Source organism: Falco rusticolus, chromosome 1, assembly GCF_015220075.1.
Source record: "Falco rusticolus isolate bFalRus1 chromosome 1, bFalRus1.pri, whole genome shotgun sequence".
In the NCBI taxonomy this organism is placed as follows: domain Eukaryota; kingdom Metazoa; phylum Chordata; class Aves; order Falconiformes; family Falconidae; genus Falco; species Falco rusticolus.
In genome coordinates, this window is record NC_051187.1 from 31,213,914 (window position 1) to 31,231,200 (window position 17,287).

The 17,287-nt window shown below is 42.9% G+C and overlaps 1 protein-coding gene across 8 annotated transcripts in view; it reads right to left on the reverse strand.

Moving 5' to 3' along the window:
- KDM2B (lysine demethylase 2B) overlaps window positions 1-17,287 on the reverse strand; it is a 125,910-nt gene that overhangs the window by 87,054 nt on the left and 21,569 nt on the right. For all 8 annotated transcript variants that reach the window (XM_037375452.1, XM_037375457.1, XM_037375451.1 and 5 more), the window contains one exon: window positions 2,590-2,768. In XM_037375452.1, coding sequence (XP_037231349.1) covers window positions 2,590-2,768 — 179 coding nt within the window. The remainder of the gene's footprint in view (window positions 1-2,589; window positions 2,769-17,287) is intronic.

Sequence of the window (17,287 nt, forward strand, 5' to 3'; positions counted from 1 at the left end):
AGAAATTTTATGAACATTAAAATACAAATATAAAAGAGATTATACCATTCCAATACCTTACATTTCAAGGAACATTAACACTATTGTTCTGGCCAAATTCTGATTTGAGTAATTACATTATCACCTATTGTGCACTTCATTCTACTTGGGTATAAAATTCACCAAAGTTCTTGTCCACAAGCCAAACTTTTAGGAAGTGGGGGCAGAAGGAAACAGCGAAAGCTGAGCAATTGGAAGCATACTGCCAGCAAGGTGAGGAAGAGACGGAAACTGAAGATTGTTCAGGGCCATTGAAACACAGCTGGATGCCAGAGCATGAACTGCAATCTGTCCATCACAGCTACAGCAAGGACAAGCCTGCGACTCGTTCCTTGGTCTGCTTTATAATGGAGCCTGTGCTAGATATCCTTAACACTCCCTTCTGGTTATGCAAGTGGATCACATGTGCCAGGTTTCAAAACATGGGAAAACAGCAGTCAATCACCTTGGGAAGTCCAGCAAGGCAGGCTGTAGTGCTGTGTTTGGCCACAGTGTGGCTGTACGTGCCGACCCAGCCGAAAAAAACGCGACGTGTGAATGAATCTCCATGGCTGGGTCACTAAGCACCGCAAGCCCTATCCTAGATGTTGGTGACAAAGCTGTCCTCTGACTGCGTACAGCAAGACCTGAGAAGAATTCCGTCGTGGTGAGCCCCCCACTTAGCCTCCTGACTGCTATATCTTTTTCGAGGCCCAGCCAAGAATGTTATCCCTATCAGTCAACTCCACTGTTTGTATCCCCAGAGGATTTTCATAATAGGGCAATTAGCACATGAAATTCTTGCAGATTGGGGCTGACCCTTATCTATTTCTCCATCTGCACCAGGTACTGTTGATAACACACGGTACTTTGAGAAGGGGCAAAATGAGATAATGTGCAGCCAGTGGAAACAGGTCCAATTCCATGAATATCGCATTTGTATGTGAAAACAGAATTGATGGTTACTGCCCTCATTCTGAAACGATTCCACATCCTGATATTGCAACCCACAGTCTTTACACAACAGGGAACGCAAATCAACTATTTCTACTTTACGTGGGCTCAAAGAGCTCTGCAGAATTCAAGGGAACCACTCATACAAATATAGTATTTGACTAATATCTGACTTTATGTACTGCACTTCCCTTCAGCACCCACTGCCCCAGCACCCTCTGCCCTATTCCCAAGTACCTAGCGGGAATGCAAATCTCTCTCAGTGAGATCTAAATATTCCTGGGTTTACACACATTGTGCACTCGGGCCATATTAAACAGATACAAAGTATTCATTTACACATGGTAGCAGGTACCTAACTGCATTTTTCAGTTCTGAGCACCCAGGAGATTTGCACAGATGTTTCAGAAGCTCACTGAACATGATGTGCTTGGGAAAACCGGGATCAGCCGAACACCAGAAACTCCCCAGAGCACTTCCAAACTGCCCACTAGTGTCTGAATGACAGCAAAAACCTGCACAAACTTCTAAATTATGTGTTTAATATTCAATCTGTTACATGTGTGTAACAGACCACAAACACCTACTTAAGAATTACTTCTACAAATCAGCAGTTAGAGCTGCCATCTATTTTTGACCTGTTTGGGCAGAAGTGTGGTGTTTCTATTGTCTGCATAGGCAAGACACGGCCCCAGAGAAAAACCTACTGGAATAATTAGAATAGCATTTAGAAACAAGGAGGAAAGTGTCTGAAAGCAAAATGTCATAGAGCTGCAGTTTCAACCCAGCAGTGCCTTGAGCATCCAGCAGCACAAGCAGATACAGAGAGAACAAGCAGCACATGCGTTCTACTTTTGAGAAGTCCCGTTGTTCCCTGATCACCCAGGATTGATGCCCAAACCCTCTGCCGTGCGTTGGAGGAGACACTCGGATACCTCCGAGGCCATTTCCGCCATCACTTTGTGTCACAGAGCGGTGGCTCTAACCCTCACCCACACATGGCTACATTTTAGTGATAAATGAAATCATCCTTATTAATAAGGTCACGGTTTCACTGCCAGTGACTCCATTGGGAAACAAATCACAGGAGTCCTCCACCTTTAAAAAACGTATACAAACCTAACCCCCTCCTCTGACACTGCCAATTCTGACATAGCAGTGATTATGCTGATTTAATTATGTACAGATTTCTACATTTAGTACACCTGTTTTCAACTTTTTTGCTTTGGAGCCCCCCTGAACATTCTTCAGTTAATAGGAGGGGTTCATATATAAGGAATTCAAGCTTCCTGATAATTTAAGCTTCCTTAGAGGAGGAAAAACAATAAATAAGTATTTAATTTTGAATAGAATTTCCTCTGAATACCTTGAGCTGAATTGGGTATCTGTGCAAATTGCATGATTAAAGAGTGCATCAGGTACCTAATTCCTGTAAATTGTTCCACTCTCAAGGAGACCAACTTTCTACTCGGGTAAAAATGAGATCCTAAGACTAGACGGACAGGAGTCACAGGTACTTCACATCACCTTGTTTAAACTCCATGTTTTATTTCTTACAAAGCAACCAGTGACTGGGTAGAAGCTGATAATAAACACCATCACCACAGGATCCCTTACCACATTGGGGCGCTTGACAATGTTCTCCAGCTTTGTGTGACTGAACTCCAGGCTGATGACATTGTAGAGTTTTTCACGCTGGGCCTCTGGTGTTTCATAGTATCTCACAAATTGAGACATGCTCATTTCAACACCCTTCTGTGTGTTCACATCCATCACGTCCACTATCCGTCGGCTTCCTGCAAACACGCAGAAACAAACTCAAAACATCTGCCTTGGCTTTATTTTTTTGTATGTATGTTATAATATATATGTATATATTCTCAGCGACTGTAGGAAAACTTATTAGAGGATGAGACACCAGCATCAGCCCCTCCACAGGTTCTGAGCAGCTCAGTGAGTAGCAAACTAACTTGGAACTGGACTTTTTGCCCAGTATGACACTGAACAAGTCACCTGGTGTCTCTCTGCTTCACAGAGAGTAGTTTCCTCCTTTACATGAATTGACACAAGCAGAAGTACATTAAAAGCTATGAAGAAGTGATATAATACGGTAGCAGGGGGCATGCAAGACAAATAGCTCTCCAAATCATACGCTGCAATTTTCTAAACATCCATATGCCTCTCAAGATGCTTTCACTCATGTACAAAAATTATCCATAAAGTGCAAACTGCCTTGCATCACCGGATGCTATAAAATGCTGAACACCTTATACAGATTGCTGAGTATTCTCAATTCCAGTCATCATCTGTGGAGATGGAAGCACTAAATGCCATAGAAGAGTGAGCCCCCACTCTGGATCTCCCAACAAAAACTACAGGACATACTTTCGGCTTCTCGAGTGGCAGACATACAAGTCTCATTAGCACCAGAATGTTGAACAGCAGTTTTAGTCGAGCCTTCAGCTTTATACAGATTAATCCACAATCTTCTCTTTGGCTAACTGGAAGGTTTCACCTCTCCCAGCAATTTCATCATCCTAATTAGCAGTTCATTTGTGTGTGAGCAAACGGGAGCCCATGAGAGACATGCCTCATTTCCAGGAGAGAAGGATTCCAGCAAACAAACCCACAATGCTTCCAAAAAATTCACTCCAAAATAATTTTCATTGCTGAAGAAATAGCTCAAAATAAATTGCATTAAAACAAAATGGAGGGCCGATATAAACCATCAAAGGGAATTATTAATAATTACAGCACCTGGCCTATTGTGTGCTTGGGAGCCGTATTTCAGCAAGAATGATAGTTTGGATTGCATCACTCCATTAAAAGCATCCTTAGCTACTGATAGCAATGGCAGTGACAGATGTGATAATGATTCTGGAAAGGAACTCAAGACCATAAAGCTTTGTAATCAAAAAGAAAAATTTATACAGTGTAAATCTGGAACAGTCCCACTAGCCTGTCAGTCAAGCTCTTCACTACAAGGCTGGTGAGCAGGATTGCATCCTTGGGCAGAGCTCAGGACCCTACCGAGTGTTGCCACCTTGAGGCAGGATGGGGAGAAAGTTCAGTTAATGTGTGAAAAAGCACAAGAGTCCTTAAATTTGGTATTTGCCTGTTTGAAACAACCTATATAAAACCTAGTTTTGAGTTGGGAGGTTTTTTGTTGTTAAATTTACTATCTAGGGGAAACAGTCTTTTCTCAACTCAGTAGGTTAGCAACTGGGGTGAAGAACTGCCCTGAATAAAATAAAATAAAACCAGCCCCTGAATAAAAGCCAGCCTGATTTCTGGCCTCCAGTGCCTGGGGATTAAAGCAACGGCTACAGCCTAGGGGGGTTAAGTACACAGACAGTGAAAAATTATATTGGAAGGGCTGCATAGCAGAGTCTGGGATCTGCCATATTATAGTCTAGGTTTGATCTCAGCTTTGCTGGAAGCGACCTTGTACAGCCTCTCAATTATCCCTTCTGAAAGAAAAATCAGCAGTTACCTGATGAATTAAAAGTATGAGGCCCAGTTCAATAGCCGGTTTGTTAAATGTACACGATTTATCAATTACGGGCAGAAGAGCTAAGATTTGAATTGATAGTCTCTTGACTTCCAAATTAAAGAGTAATTTGAGGGGATGTTTTTCTCTTAAACCACAGTACTATCAAACAAGCCCATACATAATGATTCCTGGAGTACCGCTCACAAAATCTGAGATGTATAATTACACGTTAACAGCCTTGTGCTCGCTGCCCACTTCCTAGCAGTTCTGGCTTACTGCCAACTTTATCTCTTCTTTCCTGAAAAGATTCAGTTCTTTCTTCTATCCCCTGCCCCTAGGAGGAGGTTAAAAAACATCATCCAGAAAGGGAGACAGGTAAAGAGTAAGTGAAAGAAGCATACAGAGGCTCCAAAAAGCAGTGGCAGGCACAGAGATCTCAGGTCAGGCTGGATTTCTGAATATCACCAACGCCTGTGTTTTCCTTGATATACCACTTGTGTTAACCATTTCCTAGATATCCTCTTGCCACACTCTCACCCTGTGCTCTAAGAAGGGACCCCTTGCAATCAAGCCTGATGCAGCCCCCCAAGTCCCAGCAGGACCTCAGAGACCCTGGCAGCCTCTTGCCCTCGTACAGACCATATTCCTCGCTTCAGCTCATTACTTGCTGCACATGGATTAACATATACCTGGATCCCTAGCTGGCAAAGAGCACCTCTTATTGCTGACATGGGAAGGCTTCAGTGCACCATGCATCACCTCTTCTTTGGCTTCCCAGGATTTTTTTCCAACATAACTGTTGACTGAAGAATGCCTGGACAGCACAGGATTAAGAGGCATTGTTTCCTCTCCCGCAGCAGATGTGACTCAAAGGCAAAGTGGTGATGCTAGGGTTCACTGGAGGGGATTTTACAGCCTAAAGCAGAAACATCTTCCTCCTCTAGTGCTGCTTACTCATCAAGCACAAGTGAATCCCCAAAGGATCACAAAGACAGTAACTAAGAAACAAGCTAGCGCCATCTTTGACAAGAGGAACAGACAAAAGCAAGAAGGAGATGGAAGAATCAGTTGCAGAGATGTAAACTGGAAAATAAAATCAATCAGGAAGAGCTACTTAAGATCTATGCTTCATTTGAAACCTTAAAAAAAATACCAAGTTACTCCAGCCCGCGTATTATTAAAATCCACAGTAAAATTAAGGGGAGGAATAGCACATATAATATCTGTTCCCTTTATTTACAGGCCTAGTGACCAAGATGCTGTAAAGGTTTTAACACATTAAATCCTATAACATTGCTCTATGCTGCAATATAATTTTTTTTTTTTAACATAGAAACAAACACGTGGAGGAAAAATGACTTGTGCAGAGTCCCTGCCTCCCACTGCCCACCCTCTGTAAGGTGGTTTGGTACAGAGATTTGCTCCTCTCTGTTCTGAGCTTCTTCACAAAAATACTTCAAGAGCAACAGGGAGGCAAATGTTGTCCTCGAGTCAGAAAGAAAACTGCACTGCACGAATGCAACTTACATAGGCACCTTCCCTGCACCAGCAAATGCTTTCACAAACCACAGCTGCACCAAGTCCACCCCAGAGACTTCAGGGGTGACGGGCTCCAACTCCAAAGTCATTCCACAAAGCTCTTGTCAAACTCCCCTGCAGAATTTGCACCCATGCTTTGCTTCACGTACAGAATATTGTAATGATTTTCCAGAGAGGGAACAGTGAATGGGAAATTTTGGGACTACAATAATCTCCTCTGGGGTCCAACAGTTGACATTTCCCATTTCTAAATAGGCGAAGCGCTGCTTTGCCCTGCTTTGATGTGAAACAGCTTCAGACTTGCATTACCCGGGGTATCAGCCTCCAGGTTGCAAATCAGCCCACCCTTTCCCCTGATGTGGATCTGGCATACCCGGTATCAGGGGCAGTGCAAGCAAGAGGTGGTCCATAAGCAAAGCAAACATGAACCACACAGTAGAATATGAGAAATGCACAGGATGTGAATCAGAGGTGAAAATTACACCAGTGTGTTCAGGCTGTTGTCTCTTCCCCAGCACACCACTGGCAGAAAAAGGTACAACTCTCCCACCGCAGAGGAAAGACGAAATGTCCTTTCTGTAAGAATGATTATCAAGCCTGTCCATTAAGAGGATCGAGCTACCTTGGGGAAATATTTTAACCCTTTGTGATCAAATTAAGATCTGTGCCCAAGGTACAATATAGTGTGTACAACCAGAAACCAACCTCAAATGCCAAGGGTCAGGCCTGCTGGTCCTTTCTAGTCTTTATGCCTCTTACTGGGAAAAAAACCCTTGGTTTGTAAAGCAGGATTTTTGGCAGGGCCTTAGGAAATCTGCTAGCTTCACTAGCGGGTTAATTGTACCTAAAGACTGAGGCTTTGACTTGCATCCCAGTTAATCCCTCCAGAGCTCCTGGAGCTGGAAAGCATGTATTCTTCTGCTACCCACAGGAGACTATTATGATATCCCATACGAACCGGGAGGGACATGAATCAGAGCAAAAAGCCCTTGCTCAAGCGGAGCTATTCATGACATTCCCTGCATTTCAGACCCAGGATAAGAACAACTGAAGTTGGGAGAGACGTGGCCCAACCCCGCTGCTCCCAGATCCACCAGAGGGCACAGAAGAACAAAGGGAAATAAGCAGAGCCCAGCTCGGACACTCCCTCATGCCTCTCCCAGTTAGTTTTCTCAGCCAGCATTTTCCCCAGCACAGCCCAGTCCACCATGAAACAAATATCCCCAAGCCACCCAGATCTCCCTTTGCAGTGCTCTCTGCCCTTCCCCTTCACCTCCTCCCCCCAGGGATCTACCCTCCCCAAGCACAGCCACACTGGATGCATAGCAGGAGCCTTTCCAGTGGGGTTAAATTATTTCCTTCTTATGGAGATGTAAAGCTACGAGGACCTGACAGACACCGTCCCCCTCCTTCCCCTCTTCGGTGCCTGCAGCTTTATCATTTGGTATAAAACTGCCAAACTGCAATAACCCATGTTATTAGTTTTTTTCACGCAGCAAAAGGTAAGGTATTTAGAGCATATCCACAGGAAAAGTGTAGGCCTGCAGAAAGTCTTAAGCCTTAATGCTACAGGACTAGATTAAAGAGAGAGGCTCAAAGCAAATAACGTGTTTTAGTGGCATTATATAGAATCAATTAGTATCCTTAAATCTACCCAGAACATAAGCTGTAATTTTCAGTGATTCTTTGAAACGTCAGTCAGTGAAAACCACACAGGAAAAAAAATTCGTGTACAAAGAAACATTTTATTTTTAACGTGTATACAGTATCCAAATGCATTAATCTATAGTATAAGCATACTCCAGGTAGCTGAAAAGACAAAGCTAGCACACAAAGAACAAGTACAGATAGGAAAATAATACAGTTCCAAGGGAAGCGGGAAGGCATATAACTTTGTTGAAAATCTTATGTTTCATTTATCTATCAAATCTATTTTAAGAGCATTGATCATTTCCTAGAATGCCTCAACATAAAACATATTTAACAGTAACAGATGAAATGTAGGGGAAATGCTATAAAAATTAAATAACTTCATGTTAATAGCATCATTGTATTCTACGCTATCAAGAGCATCTCTGCCTACTAAGAATCCTACAGAAACTAAATTATTTTGCCAAGTGACATGTTAATCTGGCAATAGCAGAGTTCTTTATTTTTCAAAAGACAAGTACAAAGAAGCATTGATTGGATCAGTGCAATCTATTCTCCTTTTATTTTTAGGAAAACTGCCTCTGATGTAGAGCCACACCCCTCCATGGAAAGGGCAATTTCGGTTTTCATGGCCTTATTTACATTGTAAATTCCAAGATATACTTTCTCAATGGTGGAAAGAAGAGCACAGAGGTGCCCAGGGCACCTGGCAACACATGACAAAGCCCAGCCTGCAACCCAGCATCCAGTTCCAGGGCTGGAGCTCCTCCATCCATGCACCGATTGATGCCTCTCCATCAACGAGAGGGTCTGGGAAAGGGCTGAGCTGACTCACAAGCTCCCTGCTCTTCGAAAGTCTCGTCCCCCCTCTCCTGGCTGTGCAGCTCTCACCATCTCTGGCTTTGACCTTGGCACTCCTCTGACTTTGGGGCCAGCAAACGGAGGTTACAAAACCTTTCTGGTTTTCTAGTTTTCTGCCGACACTGTGAACTAGATCAGCTCACTGAGGGGTTAGATGGGGACCAAAGCTGGACTTGGACTTGCAGAAGGACCTCAGGAACAAAAGCCAGCACGGCACAAGCAGGGGTGGAAGAGCCAGAACTAGAAGGGAAAGACTGCCTCTTCCCTTAGACTGCCTTTCTGCCCTCCTGAAATACCATCATCAGCCCATAATGAGAAACACCATGGCCTTGATTTTTCCTTGGCAACTAGGAAATGGAAGACCTTCAATTCCACTACCATTCACATTACCAATTAATGTGTGAATTATATCAGCAACCCTGCAGCTCTTCTTTGGTCTAGGCTGATTTTTAAAGGTATCAAAGGGTTGACAACACCACCACATGCCTAGTATCCACACTTTAATGAGGACATCATAAGATGTATATAGCTGTGATTACATCAGACTTCCAGAACATGCTGATATTAATATATATTTTAGGTAAAGGCATAACTATATTGGAAAGCCATTTTGGACTAAGGTAAATGATGACACTATAGCATAACAATCACCCAACCACCATAAAATATTCAGGATTTTGGGTGTTATTCCTCCAGAATTTCTAGTTTGGATGAGCTAAAGCAGAGGATGCTTATTGCAAAAGAACAGTGTGACTACAGGGAGTTACTCTAAAATAGCCGTTCTGGTTAATTTTCCTATGTGGACAACTCATTTTTAAATCCACTTGTAGACAGAGGCTTTGAAATGACCATGACTACATCAACCCATCAGTTCTATTTCACTTTCATGCTTTGACATCATGGAAATACATTCTTTTGAGAGGTTGAATTTTTATTGTAACGTTCATTCCAAGCGGATTTACTGCTGTTTATATCTGGACGCGAACACGACTGTTTTTAGCAAAACTGTCCCAGTTTAACTAAGATTTTTTGAAAGAGTTTGACTGTGTTAGGCAAAGGACAAACTTAAAGAGAGCTCAAACAGGAAGCTCATCTCTAAAAATAGAAATGGTTCTACTTCCAAAATGGTAAGTCAGCGGACATGCTAAACATAGGCAAGCGAGTGTTATAATATTTCATTTTTATTTCTAAGACCCAAAAAAAGGCATCTAGAGGGAGCATCAAATACCTTCTTTTTAATTATTTTCTTGCACAGAAGCCCTAATCGTGGATCATGGCTCACTCACCAGGCACTCTTCTGATGCATAGCTCCCCAGTGGAAACTCATGACAGACACAGAAGGCTATATCCATCAAGTTTTAGACCAGCATCAGTTAGTGCTGAGAGCTAAACCAGCATTTAAAAATTTATAAATTTTATATATATATTTTCCTCCTCCTTTCTGTAAGGGAGGAAGACTGTGTGTGTTTTCTGCCAGTTCAACTTTCTGAGCCACCTTACTGCAAGAAAGAGCAAAGCCCATACCAGCACACAGGACGGGGGCAGGAAAGCAATGCCAGAGGTGGGGAGAGAAGGAAGAGAATGAACAGGACACCAATTTAGACTTGCTTAATTGGTCTGGCAAAAAAAGCAAGTTGTTAGATGCAATGGGTAGCGCAGGGAACAGAGACACAGTACCTGGGCATGTAATAGCTGGCAATAGCAAAAACTAGATGCCAGTTTAGATGACAAAAAGATGGCACAGCACCAGAGCACACTACTGGAATTAGAGGGACAAGTTTCTCTTTCCAGTCTGTCAGGAACACGGGGTAAGTTTTAACCTCTCTCTGCCCTAGGTCCTGGTTTCATGACACAAACTGTTCACCAATACTCAAGAAACTGATGAGGCTTAAATAATTTTTTTAAGCAGGGTCAGCCCCCTGACAGCTTCACAGCACAGTTCCACAAACACCAGGCTAAGGGATGTGCATCCAGCACCAGTGCTGGCAGCTGCTGTGGGAAGTCATAGTGACACCAAACCATAGCCCCGGCGTCCCCTTCTGACATCACAGACTGGGGCTTTTTTCTTAAACAATAAGCTATTTATGAGGCACAAACCCAGTGCGTGTTCAATGAAGCAATGGCCTCTGAAATTCTGCAATACACTACTTTAATAGAGAGATTTCCACTTTATACGTGCACTGCTCCACCTTAATATTGGTGGATGCCAAAGTCCCAAAGAGTTACTTCAGAGCTGTTACAAACCAATTTTCAAAAAATGGGGTAGAGCCCTCAGACTGTAGGAAAATCACCGATGTAACCTTCACTTGAAAAAAAAAAAAATCCATTCAGAAACTCTGAAGTCTAGTTTCTAATTTTAATTCTGCCCAGGAGAGAACAGAGTGCAGCTCCACAACGTTGCAATTCTTCCCAGCCCTGAGCAAACAGGGAGCAGTTCAGAAATCACATTACACTGTCTGATCAACATACACAACTGCTGGTGTCCTACCACGAATTAAAAGATCCCACGATAAACAAACAAAACCCCACCTGTCAAGTCCTACTGGTCCTGCTTACAGCAAAGTATGTTGATCCCCCTATCATTATTGGTTCATGGTTGATAAGAGTATCCTAATAGCACTTGCTCAAGTCTGGAAGGATTTATCTGTACTTCCTCACAAGCTGCTACGCGATTAGGGAGTAAAATGAGTTCTGTACTGTACAGTAGCCTCATCAAAGAAAGAGGGATACAAAGGAAACAGGAGAGGTCGCTCAAGGGAAAAGAACGGCAAAAATATAAAGACAAAAAGGATGAGCCAGGAAGTCTTCAGTGCTGTCCTTGGAAAAAAAAAAACCTGCTAGACAGAATCGGAGTGAATCACTTCAACAAAATACAGTTTGTTTTGTGGGGTTTTTTTCTAATTGTCCAGATGTTTCCTCCTTGTAGTTCTCACATTTAAAAAGAAATGCAACCGCTAGAAGTCTGGCCAGCTCACACCAACAGTACTTCTAAACCCCTTTGTTGATAAGCATTGGTGTGACTCCATCCTAGCTTAGAGGCACATGGAAGTTACCATTTCAGTTGGTAATACTTATTTGCCGGTTTTAGTTGAGGTCTGACTTAGCAGATTTCCCAATTACAGAGAAGCTCCAGAGCATGAAGCACATTGGCAGTCCCAACAGCATGACTGTGAGGACATTAGGAACTTGATTTTAAAAACAAAGTGGTTTTAAAAACAAGTGGGAGATTTTTAAATAAGTTTTGGCTCCAAAACAATATGATAAAGGAACTGTTTGTTTTTCTAAAGACTGGGTCTTAAACACACGCTGCTGTAATACTGCAAATAGTCTTATAACACCTGAGACAAATCACCAGCCTTGACATACTCTGCTTTCCAATCTTCCTTTTTTCCCCTTGAAAAAGTTTGTACCCAGGTAGATAACTCAGCTCCCTTAAAGCACAGTTTGGTTTTGTATCCTCAGATTAATGGGAATAGCACTGACACGCAATTATTTTACAGTCGCTTGTGAGGAGCACCCACACTCAGCCTCATCCTGCAAGGATCCGTCCTTATCTCCTGTCTTCAAAGTGCTCTTGGATTCTCCTGCTCCTCTCAGCTACCACAAAGATTTAAGTCTCCCATGGACCTGAGTCCCTTGGTGAATTTACGGTGTGACTTGCAGGATCCAGCAACTGAGGTACCCTCAATCTGAATCCTCACAGGCAGAAGAACACGTTGGCAAGATGTATTTTATAAAACTACACAGGCATTGGCCTTCCAAACCGCAAGAACGAGGACGCTTTCATCACCTCAGCTTTGGTTAATACTCCAATAGTCCCACTTAAATGACAAGGAAACCAGCAGAACCCAGCGAGTGAGCCAGTCACCAATCACACCATGGGGCACAAACCCACCCGTGAACCACACAAGAAGTCTTACAATGAATGGAAATATTTCATACAAGTACCTCCCCTCCCATCAGATCAGTGTTGACTGTTCTCTCCTGGAAGAGCCTGGTCCACTGTGTTTTGAAAAATGCATTATTTGGACACAAGGACAAAGCAAAGCCCTCACTGCTTCCTCCTTACCCCTCCACACAAGACTCTCGGAGATCGAGCAGCTAATGACTCCTGACTCAGCTCTTCTGCTCTTCCAAAGGTGGAGCCCCCATTCAGGGGACAAATGCCCACGCAGGGGGAGAACCATACATCTTAATCAAGACTCGGATGCAAGTCTGCGGGCAGACTTTTGCACTTCCTTTGAACAGCCTGTTTCACTTTGTGAAGCACTCCTTACAACAGCCTTTCTCTAATAAACCTCCCTCCTAAGTCCTCTCGGTCTCCAATTTCACAACTTCCTTGAAACAAATGGAGCGTTGCTCTATAGAAAAAGTAACACTAAGTCCCTATTCAGCAGAAATGATGGAAAGTTTTCTGAACTGCAGTGTGTGGCTGCTTTGTCCTCCTTTTGTATCCACACGGCTAGTTTTCTTTCACAGGATGGAGAACTGTACATTGATTAAGACAAAATTTCCCCTACTTGCCCGCAGACCACACTATGAGCCTCTCCACTTGCTTTATAGTTCGATGTGTATTCAACCATGATACAATTTTCAGAACAGATCAATTTGAGAGGGGGAGCAAACACGCAGGAGGAATGAACCAAAAATCACTAGGACACAGTTACTCAGAGACAGTTACCTGGTTCGCTTTCAGCTTTTTTGAGTAGCTACTAACAAAAACCTGAACACATTTGCACAGCCAGCTTGGGAGCCATTGTACTAACACACCACAAGAAACATATCCTAATGTAAAAGAGATGTTGTATGTAGTCTCTGCCCTCCCTTCTGCCTTTACCCACCTGATCAGCAGGCACCACCACAACTTTCTCTTCTGTGGAGACACCACTTATGATTCTTGGTTCAGTATTAAATGGAATTTATACATATGTATATGGATACATCTATAAATCTGTGTACAGTTTTCAAAATATATATATATAAATCACATTTTATAAACCCAGAATAATCATTACGTACAATGTTTGCATCTCTTTCCGTTCCCCTTTCATTATCGCCTACTTCCAGAAGCATGGAGCACAGGGGTTCTTGTCTTTCTGTGAAGCACCTGCCATGTATGTTCTCATTTTAGCTGGAGTTCTTGGGGACTACAGCAGCAGAGAGATTTAACGGGACAAAAATGGCTAGATGAAAGATACAAAGCCTCCCATAGCTTATGGCTGTTACGTACACATAATGGGCAATAAACCCTTCTGTCCCACCTGAATTTCAATTATTTCAATCAGCCTGCTTAATTAACTAATAAGGGAGCTTGTTCCACCCCATTGCAGTCCTCTGCACTAAGAGGCCACGGCCCACCCCATTCAGTACATCATTTACAGTTTCCAGGAAAACTGGAAACTGAGATTCCCCAAATTTTGTACCCCACGCCGCACTGAACCTGAGCAGATCACGTCACCTTTCAGCCTGGTTCCCACCTGGGAAAAGAAGGCCACACTATTTAGTGCGCACCATCACACCGTACAACTGCTGTTACTCTTACAATGAGCAAAATGCTGCGATGCCAAACTTCAGAAAGCTTGCTTAGGTCTCTCCCCTCTGAAAAAACCCTTAACAGGCAGTGATGTACTCCTCTGCAGGTCTAATTTCTTCCACTGATGTTAAAGAAAGCTCAGTTGCTCACTTCAGTGTGGCACGATGAAGTCCTTAACATCTTATTCACTTAGTGAATAAGCCATGAGCAGATGTATGATGGCACACAGAATCTCCTCCGGAACCAATACTTGTCAGCAGCACAAGGAAAGGCTGACCTGCATTTGCAGGGCCAAACTCCCCTATTTATAGGGCTTTTCCCTAGCAGACGTGTGGGATTTAATGATGTAATTTATTCTATTATCTTTCTCCACTGACACCATGATTATAAACTCATAGTTGAAGCAGAGACCTTCACACGTTTTTCTTTAAACACTCAATTTGCCGCTGAAGTTTTTGGCTCAGCTCCTGTTCTTTCAGTGTTTCTAACGAGAAGGCAAAACCCAGCAATAATCAGATATCTCTTCAGCTACTCCCAGCAAAGAAAGCAACAGGATATGTAAAGCCTTGGGTTTCCTTTCACCCTTTGTCTTGGAGATCAAAGCCTGCCACCAGGTCTTTAAAGACTTGACAGAACCACAGAAATCAAATATTGAAATGATCTATTAGGTCCCATCTTCTGCATCACCTCCTTGGGCCAGGGGAAGATCACTCTCTGCAACAGCTTTTGGAGCTTTGCCATGTTTGCTTTTTACTGCCATACCTCACTGCACCAATTTTATCCCAACTAAAAGCTTTGCTGCTTTCAACTTTACTTGGGATTCTTTATACAAGACAAAACCACCAAAGCCTCTCAACACAGCAACTAAATGAAGGGAATCAAACATCTTCTGTCCGTGTAAGCATTATGGCCCAGGCCAGCTTGCAGCATCAGATTTTAATAGCAAAATACATGACTGATGATACAGTCTTCACTGCTCCCACGCTTACTTTTTTTAATTCTATAAATAAACCCTTAGTGAGTTAGTTAAATAAAATCAATGAGTGAATTGATGTCAGTTGTTAGACCACCCCAGGAATAGTGTAAGTCCTGTACTTGCACTGTTCCCACTGATACAATGCCTGGCTGGGCACGGTGAATTCCATACAACAATGCTGCTGATCCTACAGAAGTGACGGCTGTGGTCACAACTTTAACCTCTTCAGCCCAGGGATCACAATAACTGAAAGTCTCTTTTCTTTCTGACAATCCTCAGCATGTTTTGAAATCTCCCCTTTTGCCACCAGCCAGGATTGCAAACTCAACTTCGGGGGTGTAGAATACACACCCTAGCACACAAAGCCACACCAGCCCCTAGAGAGAGGAGGCGATGCACGTTACAGACCCTGCAGCACTGCTTAGGTTTATTTAGTGGTTTATTTAGTTTATTTAGGTGTGAGTGTAAAAGCTGGGATTTGGTGGTGATAGACTGCCAGCCTACGGCAAGCAAACTGAAGAGAGGTCAGCTAAAAATAAAAAATAAAAGCAAATACAGCCAGACTAGCCATTAGAGTCTAGATATAGACACCCCAGTTGTGCAGGGACTCCACACCTACCCGGGGAGCTCCTGGGCAGACTGTGACAACCCAGGAAGACAAAGGCAGTGCGGACATCAATTACAAGTCAAAGGGCAAGACACTGCAGATGCCACAGAAAAGCAGATACTCTTTTAAATTCAATCAGTGCTGACCCAAGCAAACCACTAAAAAAAAAAAAGTAATCAGAGAAAGAGAAAGGGGTTCAGCTCAGACTGATAGACTGATGCATACATTCATGTATGTTTCCTCTTTCTCTCCCCTTTACATGGTTCATAGCTTCCAAAACTACTCAGTGCTCCCTTCTTCAGACTGTATGATGTCCGTGAAGAATAATATAAAGACAAAAATCAAACAAAGGAAAAAACTGAATGTTTTGGCTTTCTGACATCAAAGACTAAAGCAAGTGATTGCATTTGCTCCTTGAACTCAGGAGTAGCCAACACTAGAGATGGTCAACAGTGACCACAGAAGCCCTGGCTTTCAAACAGCTTGCTGAGCAGGGCAGTTACCTTTCTCCTTGCTCAGTCCTAGGTTAGCCTTGGCAAGTGTACTTGATTTGTTCCTCGGTGTAATTAGCATAAAGCATTCACAGAGGTATGTATGTATGTATGGAGATTCAAGAAGACATATCTGGGAAAACACACTTTTTCTTTTCTGCCCATCTGTGACAGACACCTCTCCATGCTGTGGCCCAGAAGCACTGCTGGCAGAAGAAGCCATCCCAAAAGGCCTGGAAAATATAAATTATTCTGTATAGCTGCCTCTTCTGGGCATGAGCAATAAGTCACTCAGAATCACACAGTTGGAGGAAAAATGTGTAATAGCTATCGTGCTGTCCCACCACACTTCTGAAGTGTTTCTGGAGACCGTTGTGACTTCCACTTACATGGCCAGCAGCCAGGGAAAAGGACCAGGGGTCTGAGAGTCTCCCCAGCAGCCCTGGCTGGGAGTATCCTTGAGATACACAGTTTACTGGCTGGAAGGCTGACTCTAGTTACAGAGAAGAAATGGACAATGGGGATAAGTTCTCTGAACTTCTGAGAGCCCCTAAAAAAAGGGACTAGGAGAACATGAAAGAAAGAAAAACAAACAAGTGAAGATACTATGCAAATCTAAAGACAACAATCACAAATGTGCAAAATGTTTTGGAATAAAACAAAGCCCCAATACTTACTAGCTACAGTTGTGCACTTACTTGTTTTTTAAGTAGTCCATATGCATATACTAACCCACCAATACACCAGCATGACATGCCAAGAGTGAAAAATAAGGAGCCCGCAGAAATAACACTTGCCAAACTTCTAGTGCAGATGTGGCAGATGTTTAAGGAGACATTGAGAGCGCCAATGACCCTCAATCAGATTTTAAATCAACTTATGAAGAGATGACAGTGACATTCTGTCCTTCAAAATTAGCCATCAAATCTACCTTAGACACAACATTACAAAGCTTAATAGCTATTAAATTACAACATTTTTTCTTCTTTCAAGGGTTGTCTCAAGTTCCTAAGCAGACCAGCATTTCCTCTCCACTTCTCTGTTTGTATTCTTGGCTCACAGCCATTTCAGACATCAGACAAATTCCTACTGCTGAAATTAATCCACCGTCACAGGTTTAAAGAGTATCCACAATATCTTTTGTATGGAGGTAGGAGTCTAGTTA